Genomic DNA, 16195 nt, shown 5'->3' with positions numbered 1-16195 from the left:
CCCGGTGCCTCACAGCGAGCGCGGCCGCCCCCTGGCGGCGGGCGGGCGGCGGCGCAGGGCCCGGCGCGGCGCTGACGTGTCCCAGCCACGTGCGCGGAAGTGGCGGCGGGGCCGGGCCGGGCCGGGCCGGGCTGCGGGGCTCGGTGGCGGAGCTGGGGCTCGGTGCGGAACGGAGCGGAGCCGAGCCGCGATGCCGCTCAAGGCCGTCATCCTCATCGGGGGCCCGCAGAAAGGTAAGTGCGCCGGGCCGCGGGGTGTCCCACCGGCGCAGTGCCCGGCCGACCCCGCTGTGCTCCGCAGGGACCCGGTTCCGGCCGCTGTCCTTCGAGGTGCCCAAGCCGCTGTTCCCCGTGGCCGGAGTGCCCATGGTGCAGCACCACATCGAGGCCTGCGCCAAGGTACGGAACCCGGGGGCTGGGGCCGTGGTGCCAAGGGAGAAGTGCCATTCCTTTCCTTTCTGATCCCTTCCTCCGTCCCTCCCCAGGTGCCCGGCATGAAGGAGATCCTGCTGATGGGTTTCTACCAGCCCAACGAGGCCCTCAGCCGCTTTCTCGTATCAGCGCAGCAGGAGTTCAAGGTTCCCATCAGGTGGGCAGGAGCTCTCTCACCCCTAGGGGACACACGGTGGCAGAGCCTGGCTCAGTCCTCACCTGCCTGCCCCAGCCTGGCAGCCCCCAGTCAGTGCTCTGGCACTGGGCAGGTCGATGGGCACAGCCTGGTTCCCCCATTAGTTCCACCACCTTTCCTTTGCCTTGGCCCCTGCCTGGATGGTTCCTGCTCCAGAGATGCCTCTCTAGCACAGCTCTAAGCTGCAACAGCCTCCTTCTGTGCAATGCCTGCATGAAACCCATCACTGGATGGCAGGATTATGTCTCTCCAATCCTTCCCAGCCCTGCCAGGTGCCACTAGACACCTGTTTCCCTAAGCCCTCCCTTTTTCCTGCTTGGCTTGTAGGTATCTGCAGGAGTACGCAGCCCTGGGCACGGGTGGTGGCATCTATCACTTCCGAGACCAGATCCTGTCAGGTGGTGCTGAGGCCTTCTTTGTCCTCAACGCAGACGTGTGCTCAGAGTTCCCCTTACAGGAGATGCTGGAGTTTCGGCAGCAGCATGGGGACATGCACAGCTTTGTCATTCTGGGTACCACAGTGAGTGGCAGTGCTGGGGAGCAGAAGAGCTGCAGTGCTCTGCCGTGGGCTTAGAAGCCAGCAGCTCCTGTGGTGGGTGGGTCCCAGAGGTCTGGGGTTCATCTGCTCTGCCTCCCTGTGCCTACTGCTCCACCATTGCTAACACCGTCCTCCTTGTTTCTTAGGCCAACAGGACACAGGCACTGAATTATGGCTGTATCGTGGCAAATGCGGGCACACAGGAGGTACTGGAGGGCCTTGGGGAGTGGAGCACAGTGTGGGCAGCAGGTGCTGTGTCACCTGTGTGGGCCTGTGGTGCCACAGAGGGTGTGGTGCTGGATGGAGGGGCTGCACCCTGGGATTCATGTCTTTTCCCTCGCCTCCAGGTTCAGCACTACGTGGAGAAGCCAAGCACGTTTGTCAGTGAGATCATTAACTGTGGCATCTACCTCTTCACACCTGCAATCTTCCAGCACATTGGTGAAGTCTTCCAGAGGAACCAACAGGAGCTAGCACTGTGAGTGTCTCACTCTGCTCTGTGTCCCTCCCACCCCCCTGCTTCCTGGGGCTGCAGCAGCACGCTCATCCTCCATACTTTCTCTATCTTTTCTCCTCCTCTGCCATCACTCACTTGTTTCCTGGTCCTGCACCAGCTGTCCTTACCTTGGGTAAGTCTCCCTCTGTGTCTGCACTCGCTGCTCTCTGGGCTGGATTGCTCCTAGTGGTAATGCATGCTTTCCCTCCCTTCTCCAGGCTGCTGTTTCCTGTGCTCTGCTCCTGGTCAGCTTGAGACTTTCCCTCTCCCTTCCTCTCTTCCCACCCCATTCTCATTCAGCTCTGGACTAGAGGCTGAGCAAGCCTTTCACCTGGGAATGCTCTCCTCCCCTCTCCAGCTCTTTGCACCAGCCAGCCTGTCACCTCACCCCTCTGCCACCACCCAAGTTAATATCCAGCTGTGCAGGCTCTGGACTGGGGACAGGATCATACACCCACCTGGACTAGGTGGGGCTCTTGCACCATCAGCTTCTGGCTCAGAGCTTATTTTGGCTGTCCCTCTGCTGCTCTGGGGCTCAGTGGGACTGTCCCAACCTAGCCTGCAGCTGGCCCTCTCCCCACTTTCAGGGAGAAGCGCATGGCTAGGTGGGAATCTGGGATTGTCAGAGTCCCTGAATTTGGGGAGGGTAGGTCTGCTGGGGTCCTTAGGTGAGGCCATGGCTGGGGTGGGTGTCTAACAGGGCTCTTGCTTCCAGAGAGGAAAGTTCCAATGGCTGGCAGCGTGCAGAAGTGATCCGGCTAGAGCAGGATGTTTTCACGGCCCTGGCTGGGAGTGGCAAACTCTACGTCTACAAAACTGATGGCTTCTGGAGCCAGATCAAGTCAGCTGGGTAAGTGCTGGAGCTGCTGTAGCAGGAGCATCAAGTGATCTGTACCAGGGATGGAAGTGATTAGTATCACGGCTGGGAGTACAGGGTGCTCAGAGCCGTGGGTGTGGGTGGGTGGTGCTGATTTTGGATCCTCCTCTGCCCTGGTAGCACCAGAGTGACAATAACAATCTTCTGCTTTTCCTCCTCCAGCTCTGCTATCTATGCCAGCCGCCTTTACCTGAACCAGTACAGCAAAAGCCACCCAGAGAGACTGGCCCAGAACAAACCTGGAGGCCCTGTCATCCGAGGTACCATTCTGACACACTAACACTTTTGGGGCTGCCTGGGAAGGCAGGGGGACCCACGAGTGGGACCTCCCTTTATCTGAGAGGCAGGTGATCCTGTGGGCTGCCTAGAGAGGCAGTGGGATCCACAAGTGGGACCTTTCTTTATCTGAGAGGCAGGTGCTCCTTGGGCTGCCTCCCTTGAATCCACTGCCTTGTGTTGCAGGGAATGTGTACATCCATCCGACAGCCTCCATCGACAGCACTGCAGTGGTGAGTCCAGGCTGGGGGGGCCCTGGGGCAGGGACATGCTCAGGGGTGCCAAGGGCATCACTGTGCTTGTCCTCATCACCTGCCTCTGTCCTCACAGCTGGGCCCCAACGTCTCCATAGGGGAGGGTGTGACGGTGGGCGCCGGTGTGCGCGTGCGAGAGTCCATCGTCCTGCACGGCGCCTCACTCCATGTAAGTGGGGCTTGCCTGAGGGAGTTGGTGTCAACCCCCACCCCGTGCAGGGAGGCAGCAGCACCCTGCATTCCCCTCTCCTTCATCCCAGGACCACACCTGTGTCCTGAATACCATTGTGGGCTGGGACAGCACGATCGGGCGCTGGGCGCGGGTTGAGGGGACACCCAGCGACCCCAACCCCAACGATCCCTATGCCAAGATCGACAGTGAGACCCTGTTCCGAGACGGGCGCCTCACGCCGTCCATCACAATCCTGGGTACGTTGCTGCTGTGTGGAAGCACCCTGGGCCTGCTCACCGGGGCAGCTTCTCCCCTCCAGCTAAAGCCTTTGCGTTCCCCTCCCAGGCTGCAGTGTCACCATTCCGGCTGAGGTCGTCATTCTCAACTCCATTGTCCTTCCTCACAAGGAGCTGAGCCGAAGCTACAAAAACCAGATTATCCTGTGAGTCATGGGCAGCACCAGCCCCCTGCTCCCTGCTGTGGCCCACAAGAGCCTGCACTGAGGCCTCACATCCTGGGAGTTTCTCAGCATCTCCAGAGGGGTAGGTGCAGGCCAGGAGCCCTGCAAGTGCCTGACTACTGCTCCAGACAGACATTAAAGCTGATGAGCATCAGCCTTGCATGCTGCTTCTCTTGCAGCCCAGGGACAAGCCCTGGGCCAGGGTGAAGGCTTTGGGGACAGTACATGGCCCTGGTACAAGCCTACGTGCATATGCAGGGAGCACTTCTTGCCTGCAGTGTCTTGGGTCCAACTTTGTGTGTTTCTCCACCAAAGGGCACTACCAGCACCACCTTGCCACTCCTCACCAGGCTATCCCTGCACTATTTGCTGTCTGCAACTCCCTGGAAGGTCTTGGCCCATCTCTAAGACCTGGGAGCTTTGAATGTGCCTGTCATGTGTAGGCAGCTCACCCCACAGGAACAGATTGAGGCTCTTGATTTCAGCATGATTGCAACAGCCTAAGCTGGCTCCATCCTACTGCTGAGAAAACAGCAGTGCTAGGCTGTCCTAAGGGCACTGGCACCCACACGAGGGCTGGGTCAGACTGGGGGCCTGCTGGCCCTGGAGGGAGCTGCAAGAACACCCCTTCCCCCAGTACCACCTCTGCCCCCTGGGCTCAGTGCGTGCCAGGAGAGCTGCCAGCCCTACCAAGCCTGCTCTTGTCAGGCTGAGACCTGTGCCTGCTGCCTAGGCAGGGCTCAGAGTGAGGGTAGCAAGCCCCTGCTACCCTGGTGGGCCAACAGCCTCCTTCACACCAGCATGGCTGGAGCCTGAGGGGGCTCACTGCATATCTCCCCTGTCACCAGCCACATCCACTTGGCACTGGAGTAATCAACATACGTGTGTGCAAGTGGCAGAGATTTAGCACCTCACCTTGCCTCAAAAACCTGATTTTATGGAAGGCAATTTCTTCCTGAGCCTGGCATAGATTGTCTACAGTAACCAATGCTGCCCTTTATCCTTTTACCTCCCTGGTTTTGAACTCTGTGCTAAAGCCCTGCACTCCACCAAGGGCCCCATCATGCCTCTCATTTTCAGCAAGGCACTGTATTAGGTATTCTCCATCCATCCAGTACCATCCCAGTTTGATGGATTTGGAGTAAATCCTTGCTCCTAGCCCTGTGCCTTCCTGTGCCAGTTCTCCTGTGGTCCTGGGCAGGGATTAGCTGTTCCCTAGCTTTAAGCACATTAAACTCCTTGAGTTTTGCCTCTGCCTTGGATGTGTTAATTTCCTTGCCCTCTGGTGTACACTCCTGTGCTGGAGAAAACTGAGCCAAAGTACTTGCTTTCAGGATCGCACATGAATTTTCTCTCATGTGCCCCATCTGGTCTGGTTTTTAGTAGGGACAAAGGTTTATTGGCTGCTTGACGTGGCACAGGGGCAGTTTTTATCCCTGTTGTGTAATGCCTCTTTTCCCAAAAATCCCTTTGCACTGGTTGCCCCTTCTGCAGAGTTGTCTGGGGGACAAGCCCTGCCTGGGACATCGCTCCATTACAGCATGATCCTGCTTCCCCCTCTTGGAGGGAAAGAGCTGTACAGCCCAGCCCTGCTCGGGCTTTGCGCACCTCTAGCACTGCCTGAGCTGAGGGGAGGAAGGAGTTAAAGAGGCCTCCACTGAGGTGCCAGGAAGTCTGGAAACACTTTAAGGTTGTCCTGCCCTGAGCGGCAACGGCTCCAATTACTTGAGGCCAACATCTGGGCTCAAAGAGGCGCCTCCCACATCCAGGGCTCCAGAGCAGGAGAATAGGGCTTCAGCTCGGGTGGGAGGGGGCTCTGCCTGCCCTCCCGAAGCGCGGGTTCTGTGGAGCATTGCTCAGCTCCTGTCTGCTGCACAGCCAGGCTCCAGTGAGCCCAACCCCTGGCAGCAGCAGGGCAGGACAGACAGCAGCCACAGCCAGGTGTGTTTTGCTGCAAACATTTAATACAAACCTGATTCAAAGTACAAGCACTAGTGTAGTCTCCCTGCCACCACAGCTGCCCAGAGCCAGCTCTGCTCCCCAGTCCCCAGGGAAGCAGAGCAGAGCTTTGAGTCCGGCACTGTCACCCCACAGGCAGCTGCCTGGTCCTGCAGTGTTTGCTCCTCCTCCAGTGCCAGCTCCGTGTCCCGAGGGAGCCACTGCTGCAGGCTACACAGGAGAAGGGAAGAACCGGCCCACCTTCCTCGGGGTTGGCCCCTGCCTGCGTGGGGAGAGATGAGTCAGGGGTACAAAGCAAGCTCCCCTGGGCCCCACCCGCGCCCGACAGCACTCACGGGGGCCGGCTGGCCTTGCCCACGCAGCTCCTCAGGGTGCTGGGGAGGCAGCAGGTGCCAGCTGGGCTCAGCTGGCCTGACTTGGGCTCTGGAGAGCCAATGGGCTGGAAGAAGGGTGCTGCAGGACAGATTGGGGACAGCTATCTCAGCCGAGCCATGGACAACCAAGACCTTTCAAGGAAGCCGAAGGCCATGATGGGTGGGGGCTGGGGCTCGTGTGCTCACCACGTTCACATCCCAGGGCTGGCATTGGCACCAGGTTCTCCTGCTCTGTCTCCACAAAGCCTCTCCAGAAGCTGGGTGGCAGCGAAAGGAGACGAGCCACCACCTGGGCAGAGAGAGGTGTAGGATGGGGACACTGGCAGTGCCCAGGGTTCACCCCACACCTCAGGGACCCCTCACCTTGCACTGCCGAGGCGTGTCCTCCATGATGGCGAGTGGTGTGGGGTTGGCTGAGCTGTATCCCACCAGTGTAGGGCCAAACACACGGGACAGGTTGAGCACATCCATCTTGCAGTCAGGGCTGTGTGACACCCTGCAAGGGGGGACAGAGGGTGGTGTGAGCATGCTGCCCAGCCCAGGGGCTCCTCATCCACAGCTTCCTCGCTCTAAGGCACAAAGCCTGGGCGATGGGCAGAGAGACTGGGAGAAGGGGACAGACCCGTTCCAGGATGAGCCACTCACCTGAGCAGGTGCAGCATGAGGAAGGCCAGGGTATCCCTGTTGGCTGGGGGCAGCTTGCTCACCACATGGCGCAGGGCTGTGTCACTGGCAGCATCATCAGGGATGTCTGTGGCAGCGCCAGGGAGCAGTGTTAGGGGAGAAACAGTCCCTTCCTCCTCCCTCACCTGGGGACCCCTGCTCACCAGCAGCCTTCAGGAAGGCAGGGTGGAGGCTGAAGGTGACCAGTGGTTCCTTGAGTCCCCGCAGAAAGTCCTTGAGCACCCCGCACACCACGTGGATGTCAGTCACAGTGCTGAGGGCAGGCAGCGCTCCCCCAGCCCGCAGCAGCTTCCGCTTCCACTCCCGCACCAGCTGCTCCGCGCCTGGCACCCGGTACAGCCCTGTCTGGGGCACAGGGAAAAGGGCTCAGCCCCTGGGAACCACAGCACTGCTGCCTTCACCATCCTGGCCCCTACCTCTGTCAAGCCTCGTTTCTCCACCTCGGTCACACACTGCACCACCAGCGTGGGCACCAGGGGCGGCGTGGAGGGCGCAAAGTCAGCCAGCACACCCTGGGGAGAACAATGCCAACCTGCGCTGTGCCCACCAGCCAGCCCTGCAGCCAGGGTGGGCAGAGGCTCAGCATCCTAGGGCCAGTAGCCCTGAAGCCTCACGAGAACATGGAGAGGCCCCCAAGCACTGCTGTGCCCCCTCACCTCCCGGGGCCAGGCGTGGTGGTGAGGCCTGGGCGTGCAGAGGCTGGGGCACTGCTCCCGACACTTGGTGTGCAGCAGCAGCTGGCACTGGCAGCACTTGATGGCAGTCTTCCCAAAGCGGATGCGGGAACCACAGACACCACAAGGCTCAGGGCGGATCACCTGGAGAAGGGGAACAGTATCAGGGGCTCCCCTTCTTGCAGATACCCAGTAACACTCCTTTATTTTCCCCCAGACAGGTCCCACTGTCTCCATCCATTCCCCTGGCAGGTGGAGCTAAGGGGTTGGGGAATGAAGGAGAGCTTTGCCCTCCCACCCCATAACTCTCTCCCCTGCCCACCTCCCCAGAGGAGAGAGAGGCTGGGTCACGCACCGTTTTGGAGGTGAACTTGTGCTGGACTGCTGGGAGACTCCGTGGGGGTGAGGGCAAGGGGGCTGGTGCTGGCTGTCCCACTGAGCTGCCCTCAGTGTGGCTCTCCTGCCCCACAGCATGGCAGCCCAGATCTTCACTGGTGCCCCAAACTGTGGTCAGCTCTGCAGACGGAGGAGGCCGTGGAGGGAGACCTGAAAGGCAAGCCACTCTACCAGCTAGGATGTGAGGAGGCTTCCCACCTCACAGCGAGTCTCTGCATGAGACAGTGGCATCTGGCATGTCCAGAGGGCCCCAATACCTCCACGGTGGGGACAAGCATCCCCAACAGATCCCCTCCGTCTCCTGTGACAGCAGCACCTTGAGGCTGGTCCCATACCACCCATCAAACCCCTCCTCAGCCCTTCCTATGACCTGCATGTGCAGAGACACGATGTCCCTGGCGAGAGCGGCGTTGAGGCACCAGAACAGCAGGCAGGAGGTTGTCAGCAGGGCCTGGGACCTCAGCAGGAGGCGGCATAGAGGGGACACTCACCTGCCAAAATGGGACACCAATAAGACATGTGACTGCAGCCCCACAGTTCTCCAACATCTCCCACATGATCACTGGTCCACCTGATCCCCATCCCTGTGGTCCTGCACAGCCAGGGATGCTGCCACCATGGGTACAGGGGGATGCAGGCTTCGGGCAGTGGTCCAGCATAGCCAGGGATGCTGTCCCCACTAGGACCAAGGTGATACAGGCTGAAGGACACAGGCACCCAGAGCAGACAGCTGTGCACTGTCCCCACTGCATCCACAGGACTGAGGGCTGCAGCATTGTCTTCTGGCACTGGGAAAGCCCATGCACCCCATCCCTGCCCAGGGCACGCTGGGGTCTCTACTCACAGCATTATGGGGTACCACAGAAGAACGGTGCCGCTTTGCCATCACCACAGGGCCAACCTGAGGGGCCAGGGACACACGCTGGAAACAGAAGATAGCGTGAAGAGCAGGCAGAGATTCTCCCCTCCCTGACATCTCCCCACTCCCCAGTGTACCCAAGCCAAGTGGCCTCAGCCCAGCAAAAAGTCCCAGTCTCACCCTACTCCCCAAGCACTGCCCCACATCAGGCATCAAGGGGACTGAGGCTTCCCCACCAGGTGAGAGCCAGCCCTGGGGCTGGGGGAAGCCAGGTCAGGCCTGCAATGCAGAGGTGCAAGCAGAGCGGGGTGCGGGATGCCCGCACATGGTGATGAATTATTGAGGAGCCCAGCTGGGCGATGGTGGAGCGTAATGGAGTTTCTATTGATTGTGGGAGGTTTGCCGAGAGATGATGCTCCCAGCACAGCATCAATAAATTAAATTCCCTGCCAGGCTCCTTGCAGCCTCCTGTACTGGGATGGAAGAGTATCTGGGTGTCCTCACCTTGCATGGCACACGGCCAGCACCCCAGCCTGGGATGCACACTGGGACCTGGGTGGGCAGAGGAACCCAAAGGGCACATTGAAGGAGTGTGATCAGAGTTGGGGGATCCTCAATCACACAAAGGCACAGACACCACCTCAACACCAGCCCTCAAAACTGCCACATCCCAGCATTTCCTCATACCTGCCTGTCCGGAGCTTTGCGCTTCAGGGTCCGCACCAGCGTCATATCAACATCCTGAAAGGCAGCAGGGAGTCTGGGGCTGCATCAGGCCAGGGGCATCCCCAGCATTCATCTCCAGCTCTGATAGCAGCCCACCCCTAACCATGGATATACAAAGGAGCTGTGCCACTGCAGAAGTGGGGCAAAACAACCCCCTCACTATTGGGGTAAGCCCTGAGACTGACAGCCGAACACTTCTTACCACGTCATCCTCAGTGCGGTCATAGCTGATATCCGAGTGGGACAGGAGGGACTGGCACGACTCGTCCACTGCAGATGACCTGCAGAGTGAGTTCAGCTGGAGCAATTCCCCCCTCAGCCAGCACCTACTCCTGGGAGCCCACAGCTGATGCCTCTGCAGAGCCCAGGCACCTCCTTGCCCAGCCAGCCCCTCAAGCCCAGCAGTGATGAGGGGGGAGAGGGGCACAGCTGACCCCAGGGCTGCCCGAGGGGTTGGGGTGAGGACCTGCTCACCTCCTGCTGGGTGCCAAGGCTGCCCCAAGGCGCCGGCCAGCCAGGGCACTGAGAACAGAGCACTGCTCCCTGCTCAGTGCCTCATTGCCCCATGGTTCCCGCATCAGCAACTCGAGGACCAGCTGAAGTTTTCGCTCCTGCAAGTGAAACGGGGGGGTGGTGAGCAGGCTGAGGGCCCCACAGCCAGCCCCACAGGGTACCCCTGCGGCCAGCCCCCTGACCTGCTTCTCCAGCTCAGCCTCTGCCCGGTGCCGCTTCTTCATCTCCACCTCCACTTGGTTTCGGGCGTGCTTGAGCTTCACCTCCAGCGCTGCCCGCTCGGCCTCCACACGGGCCAGCTGCTCGCGGGCACGACGCCCATCCTGCTCCAGCCGGCAGCATCTCTGGCGCGTCGCCTCGAAGCACCGAGCGATCCGGATGCAGTCTGGGCACATCAGCAGCGGGTGGTCAGCCGGGACGGGGGGTCAGCCCCCAGCTTCCCCAGACCACCCCAGAGACGAGGCTGCCAGTGTGCCCCGGGCCGAAGGGTTACACGCACCCACCTTCCTCCACGCTGCCGCCGAGCTCCAGGAGCTGCAGCCCCCGCTCCAGCCGGGCCAGGAGCCGCCCGCAACGCTGCCGCAGCATCCCAGCGCCCGGGACGGGACGGCGCCGGGGCCCCGCAGCCAGGCACCCCCTTTGCACGTCTCCACGCGCAGCTCCTGCCCCACGCTTTCCGCTGAGATACTCCGTGGGGCCTCGGGACGGCGCAGGCGAGGGGGCGAGGGGCCCTCCCGGCCGGCCTATGTGGGCCGGGGGCCGGGGTGGAGCCCGTCCCGGCCCCGCCTCCGCCTCCCGCCGCCACCGGGCTCCCACCGGCCGGGCCGGCGGCTGCCGGCGCGGGGCAGCATTCCCGGGATCCTAGGGTGTGGGATGCCCCGGGGTGCGGGTGGCAGCACTGGAGCGGGGTGAGGGTTGCCTTTGGGGGCGGGGGATGCCCAGACACTGGGTGTACCTGATGAGAGCACTTAAGGGGTGCACGGGCAGTGGGTGCGAGGTGCTCGGGGCGTGCAGGGGTATCCGGGGGGATCAGCGGGCGCGGGAGGCGCTGGGGGTACAGGGATGCTGGAGAGGGCACCGCTTTCCCACGGCCGCATCCCGGTATCGGCGCGGGTATGGCCGGAGGAGCCCATGTCCTTGTCCGCTGTGCCCCAGCGCCGTGTCCCGCACACCAAGCGGCGGCCGGGGGCGGCGGGGATCCCCCGCGCCGGCTCTCCCGGCCCGGCCCGTGTCCTGCAGATGGAGCCACCTCCCCGCAGCAAAGCCCCGTCGCTGTGCGCGTTGCCCGTACTCTGCCCCGGGTCCCTGGCCCGGGGGTGCCCAGGGCTGCCCCCGGCCCCGTGCCCCTCCCTGCCGCAGCCCCCGGGCCCTGGCGGCCCTGCTTTCTCGCAGGAGGGATGGGCAGGGTGCGGGGGGCGCCGGTGAAAGGCAGCTCCCCCTCCCCGGTGTCTGTCCCGACCTGCTACAAATACCGGGAATAGCAGCAGGGCTGGCGGCAGGGCTGGGAGTGCGAGTCCCTGTGCGCGCACACACACACACACACACACACACACAAATACTCATGAACAGCTCGCAGGATCCTCGCGGGCCTTCACATCACCCTGGCTGACATTGAGCTGGAGAAGAGGTTCTGCACCCTGTGGACACACAGCACAGCACCAGGTCCATCCCAGCACCTTGGTGACTCTTGGGAGTGGCTGTGGGCACAACACGCTCCTCTCTGCGTGCCAGTTCCTCAATCAGAGCCTAGATAGTGACAAGAAAGGACTATGGGAGAGTACTATTACATGCCAGGGATGTGTCTCAGCCGCTTGGTGAGAAAATAGCTGGGATCTGTAAAATAACTGTAGGGCTCGTGTCACTCCAAGGGCTGAACCTAATCAGCATTTGTGACCGAGGTTGTGTGGCACTGGGGACACTGGCCAGGATACTGCTGGATGGGTGCTGCTGCCTGGGCCCCAGACAGTGCCAAGGCATGGTCCCCCTTTGGGACAGAGACCACTGGGGGCTGCGACCAAAATTTGGCAGGAGACCACTAGGGGCTGGGAGCACCCTGGCAAGGCTTTGCTCCATCCTGTGCCAGACCATGGGGAACAGAGGGTGCTTCTCAGCAAAGCTCCTTCCTCCCAAGGTTGAATATGAGTCAGGTTTTGGAGCGACTTTAATTACTACTGGATCGATAGGCTCAGCATGGCCGAGCAAAATCCAATTGCAGCCCCGGGGGCCTGCCTGCTCAGCCCTTCCTGCTCACTCAGCCCTCCCTGCCTGCCTCTGGGAGGCACGTGCTCCCACTCTGTGGATGCTCCTCAATCCCACTGGCCCAGCACCCAGCCATGGGGGGTAAGACCCCATCCTGCATATGGAGCCAGCACCTGACCTGCTCAGCCCTAGCAGGGGACATGGATTCCTGGAGCAGGGCAGCAGATGGAGATGCCCCAGCCTTGCCAGTGCTGCCCATGGGAACACACACACACCCCTGAGTGCTTTTCCATACTGAATGCATGGAGCAGGTCTGTGGTCCTGGACCCACCTTGACCCTGGGCACAAGCCTGGGAACCCTCAGAAGGGCAGAGTGGCCTTGGCAACAAGCAGACATCCCCTCTTATGCCCAGGGATGGGTGGGGAGCACTTGCCACCCATCCTGTGTCCCCATCACTGCCTGCTACCCCCTCCTAAGCCACCCTGGCTTGGCCAGGTACTGCATAAATAGCTGTTTGTGTCTCCACTCGGCCCCTGCGTGGGAAATAATATCGGCTGATGGAACATAATGCCCTGCTTCACATGTTCAATTTTATCATTTTCCGAGGCAGGCAATCTTCGTTTAAAGCTGAATGGGTTGGGGAATGTTAATGAAGCGCCGGCGCTGCTCTGCACCGCGCTTTATCTCTCGGAGAATAATTTGGGTGAGCTCGGAAATAGAGTTCCCAGTCCCAATTCAAGTGGCGGCAGCACCGCATGCCGATAAAAGTGTAATTCCTGGCCAGCGCGTGGCCCTGAATACATGACAATTTAACTCTTGGGGCCCCGCTGGGATGTGCTGCCTGCAGCTGCCTGCTGCCTGCTTTGGGCCCCTGCGCCCTGTGTGCCCAGCACCAGCGTGGGTGCTCAGCCCAGGCAGATGCCGTCTGTCACTCCCACTCAGCCCAGCCACAGAGCAAAGCGTGCAGACCAGGGAGGAGAGATAAGAGGGCTGGAACTGAGCTGGAAGAAATCAGTCTCCCTGGAGAGGCAGGACCCCACAGGCAGATCCACAGGGTGCCCTAGGATTGGGGCTCTCTCTGCTGGGAGAGGGATGCCCAGGCATTGAGAGAGAGGGATGATGAGAGGAAAGGAGGGAGGGGCTGGGTTGGGGATCAGGCTGGAGGGAGAGAGGTCCAAGGGAGCATCACATCCAGACAGACTGGCAGAGCCAGGTGGGTGCTCATGGGCCAAGGGCACATGGCTGAGTGAAGGACTCCCCCAGGAGTCCCCCTAGGCCGTGGTGATCATTGAGGGGAGCAAAGATACCTTGCAGAAGGTGTTTGCTGGTCCTGGAAGGAGAAATTCAGGTTAGCAGGAGCAAGCAGCCTTGGCCACAAAGAGAAAACCTTGGGTGGTCTGCCTGGTCTTGCTCTAAGCCCAGCCATGGTCTGTCTCCAGCTCTCTCCAGCTGTGCTCTGGCAGCAGTTTCCTGCACAAGATGATCCTCGGGTCCTGCCTGAACTTCACTGTCCTGGACCCAGCTCCTGTGGCCTTCAGAGGTACTGGGTTGGTGTTCCCAGGGCAGCACAGTACCCTCAGGGCAATGGTGCCTCATATCCTCAGCCACCTCACCCTGAAGACACTGGGAAGGCGGAGTCTTGGCCAGTGAAGGGTCAGCAGGGCCTCTTGGGCAGGACTCTGGGCCCCCTCAGGTGGGGCAGTAACAGACCCTTCCCCTGGGAATGAATGGGGCGGGCAGGTTTCCAGCACCGTTAATCAGGGCTGCAAGAGCCAGGATTAATGTGCACTCCAAGGCTCTCCAGTCCCAGCTGTGATCCAGCCCTCTGCTCTCAGCCAGAGCCGCCTCCACGCGCTGAATTATCAGCCTGAGTAATTAAGTGGAGAGCTTTGTTTTAATGCAGACATCTGATGCCTTCACACCGAGGAGCACAACAACTGTCGCGGGTGTTTATGCTCCATGCAACACATCTGGCTCACGGGGAGAAAATCCATCTCCACCGCTGCGCGAGATTAAAGGCAACGCAGCTCGGCTGCGGGGAAAGGGAAGCACAGCTCTGCAGCCAGCATGGTGGGCAGGTCCCATCCCCCTGTATCATCCCACAGGGTCCTTGCACCCCGCTGGCAGGAGGCGCTGGCTCAGGGCTGCCCGGCAGAGCAGGCGTCGCCTCCGCGCTTCGGCACGCAAGGCAGCACAACGCACTGCGAGATGAGGGATAATTACGAGCTTGGAGATAAATGGAAATAGGGCAAAATACAACATGGGTTTATCGGAAGTAGATGGTGCTTGGCTCACCTGATACCTGCTCCTGATAAGAGAACTGGCTGTTGGAGGAGGAGGGGTGCAGATCTAAAAGCAGCCACTGTGCCATGCAGAAAATTATTGCTTTGCACAGATTAGGGGATTAGCACCAGTGCAAGGAGCTGGAAAGAGGCTGGTGTGGGAAGAAGCCAGGCTGTAGAGAGAGAGGAGATAGCATGCAGGGGAGCAGATCCTGCTGGGACCACTGTGGATTCGCCTCATTTAGTCGCTTCCTCTGTTGCCCCAAAAATGGGGGCTGTGAGGAAACCTGCTGATGCTGCACAAACACAGATCTCCTCTCTCTGCTTGGCCCCTGACTCACTGTGCTTTGTTCATCACACTCACTTGAGATGTCTGACCAGTTTCAGGGATTTAGTGCTTTTCTTATGGGGCAGCTTGGCTGGTCTGACACTGGGGTGAGCTGTGCTGTCATGAGCCCCTTCTCCACAAGCTTACCCCAGCATCTCCTGATCCCCAACACTTTGTGAGTGCTGCCAGTGGAAGGATTCCCTCACTCACTGCCCTGTGGCAGGGCTTTTTCCATCAGAGAGCTTGCCATTGCCTCCCATCGTCAATGAGGGGAGAGGAGACTCCAGCTGGGAGTGTAACTGCTGCATGTGGTGCTCCCAGTGTGAGCATCAAAGGAACCCCATTGAGAAAAATGATCTTAAAGAAGAAAAGCTCCAGGTGGTTTCCAGGAAAAATCACGCTCTGGGCTGCTCCCCCACTGAGAAAAACATGTCAAAATTTGGCAGGAGACCTCTGACCCTGATCTAGTCAAGAAGCAAATGCCGTTGTGGTTGAACAAAGCTGCCTTGCCGAGGCTCATCTTACTCCCCGTGGTGTTGAGCAGTCGGGACTGGTGCAGCTCTGCTCCCCAGAAGAGCTGCCAGTTGGGATCATGTGCTGGAATACGCTGTGCCTGGACATGCAGATACTCGAGGGGCTTTGGCAAAATCTGGCAACAAAAACAGAGCAGGGGGTGTGTGAAGGAGCTGCACAAAATAATTCCAACTCTCTGGCAGCCTGGGGTAATTTGAGGCTGGGAAATGTGAGCTGAAGCAGCAGGGGCGACACAGCCACCTCAGGGCAAGCAGGCTGATTTATTGCTTGCATGAGCCAAAATTGCAGTCCATGCTGGGGGGAGAGGCAGGACCAGATCCCCTGCCTAGAGAGGCTCATTGCAGAACAGCAGAAATGCCACGCATAGTAGACACATGGGAACAGCTTGAGACATTCCATCCAGTCATGCCTGGCTGGGCATGACTGCTACCTACGCTCAGTGCCTCCTCCCAGCCAGAGCTCTGCAAGCAGAGCCCATGGCAGGGGCGGACGAGCCCTGAAGCAGCCTCAGGCATGGGGACATGGTGGCCCCAAACAAGTGCAATGGGGGCACTGGGCTGGCTATGGGCACTGTCCCATAGGGACATCCGGATTATCCATATGTAACACTGCTGCTCCTGTCATAGCCACCCCTGGAGACAGTCCATGGAGCAAAAGCTGCAGCACCTTCACCAGGGTGGGAGAAGAGGGGCTGCCCTGCTGGCACTGCAATCTGGTGGCACAGGATGCCACCACGCTCCCCTTGTGCCCAGGGCCACCCCATCTCCCTCGCCTCCTCAGCTGCACCCAGCCCAAGTGGGAGATGGCTGGCCAACCAACTGGAATTAGCTCCCTGAGATGCTATATCAAATGCTTTAATAAAAGCCTGATATTTCATACCTCTTGTCCCTTCACTATCTATTTACTTAGCAATTTTACCTAAAAAAATGCTACGAAGATGGACTGGGTAGATTTATTCTGTGTGAG

The 16195-nt window shown here is 60.0% G+C and overlaps 2 protein-coding genes across 2 annotated transcripts; one reads left to right on the top strand and one right to left on the bottom strand.

Annotated features, from left to right (window-relative positions):
• The first annotated feature begins 115 nt into the window (after positions 1-115).
• On the top strand, positions 116-4956 carry GMPPA (GDP-mannose pyrophosphorylase A). Its single transcript, XM_036387157.1, has 12 exons — positions 116-233; positions 301-398; positions 485-588; positions 955-1147; positions 1312-1371; positions 1513-1643; positions 2377-2511; positions 2701-2798; positions 3001-3047; positions 3145-3237; positions 3329-3497; positions 3586-4956. Exons 1-12 carry the CDS (start codon positions 191-193, stop codon positions 3684-3686), a joined length of 1272 nt encoding a protein of 423 aa, XP_036243050.1. The 5' UTR covers positions 116-190; the 3' UTR covers positions 3687-4956.
• An 893-nt stretch (positions 4957-5849) lies between these two features.
• On the bottom strand, positions 5850-10473 carry LOC118688952 (rac GTPase-activating protein 1-like). The gene is made up of 16 exons (XM_036386926.1): positions 10389-10473; positions 10068-10270; positions 9847-9983; positions 9575-9653; positions 9334-9387; positions 8632-8709; positions 8158-8278; positions 7747-7907; positions 7374-7535; positions 7134-7229; positions 6861-7062; positions 6679-6784; positions 6397-6529; positions 6220-6322; positions 5995-6112; positions 5850-5921 (listed from the first exon to the last, which is right to left on the bottom strand). Exons 1-16 carry the CDS (start codon positions 10471-10473, stop codon positions 5870-5872), a joined length of 1890 nt encoding a protein of 629 aa, XP_036242819.1. The 3' UTR covers positions 5850-5869.
• Positions 10474-16195: the final 5722 nt, after the last annotated feature.

The sequence above is a fragment of the Molothrus ater genome, chromosome 7, assembly GCF_012460135.2.
Source record: "Molothrus ater isolate BHLD 08-10-18 breed brown headed cowbird chromosome 7, BPBGC_Mater_1.1, whole genome shotgun sequence".
NCBI classification, from domain to species: Eukaryota; Metazoa; Chordata; class Aves; order Passeriformes; family Icteridae; genus Molothrus; species Molothrus ater.
Note: the sequence above shows the minus strand (reverse complement) of the source record. Positions and strands in the feature narration are given on the sequence as shown.

What these genes read in the sequence shown, in the direction of transcription:
- GMPPA (XM_036387157.1), top strand. Translation starts at nt 191, where the DNA reads ATGCCGCTCAAGGCCGTCATCCTCATCGGGGGCCCGCAGAAAG. An exon ending in ACATCGAGGCCTGCGCCAAG is followed by an intron (nt 399 to 484) that starts GTACGGAACCCG and finishes GTCCCTCCCCAG; the next exon opens with GTGCCCGGCATGAAGGAGAT. An exon ending in GAGTTCAAGGTTCCCATCAG is followed by an intron (nt 589 to 954) that starts GTGGGCAGGAGC and finishes CTTGGCTTGTAG; the next exon opens with GTATCTGCAGGAGTACGCAG.
- LOC118688952 (XM_036386926.1), bottom strand. Translation starts at nt 10,473, where the DNA reads ATGCTGCGGCAGCGTTGCGGGCGGCTCCTGGCCCGGCTGGAGCGGGGG. An exon ending in CTCATGCTGCACCTGCTCAG is followed by an intron (nt 6,530 to 6,678) that starts GTGAGTGGCTCA and finishes CCCCCCTTGCAG; the next exon opens with GGTGTCACACAGCCCTGACT. An exon ending in ACACGCCTCGGCAGTGCAAG is followed by an intron (nt 6,323 to 6,396) that starts GTGAGGGGTCCC and finishes CTCTCTGCCCAG; the next exon opens with GTGGTGGCTCGTCTCCTTTC.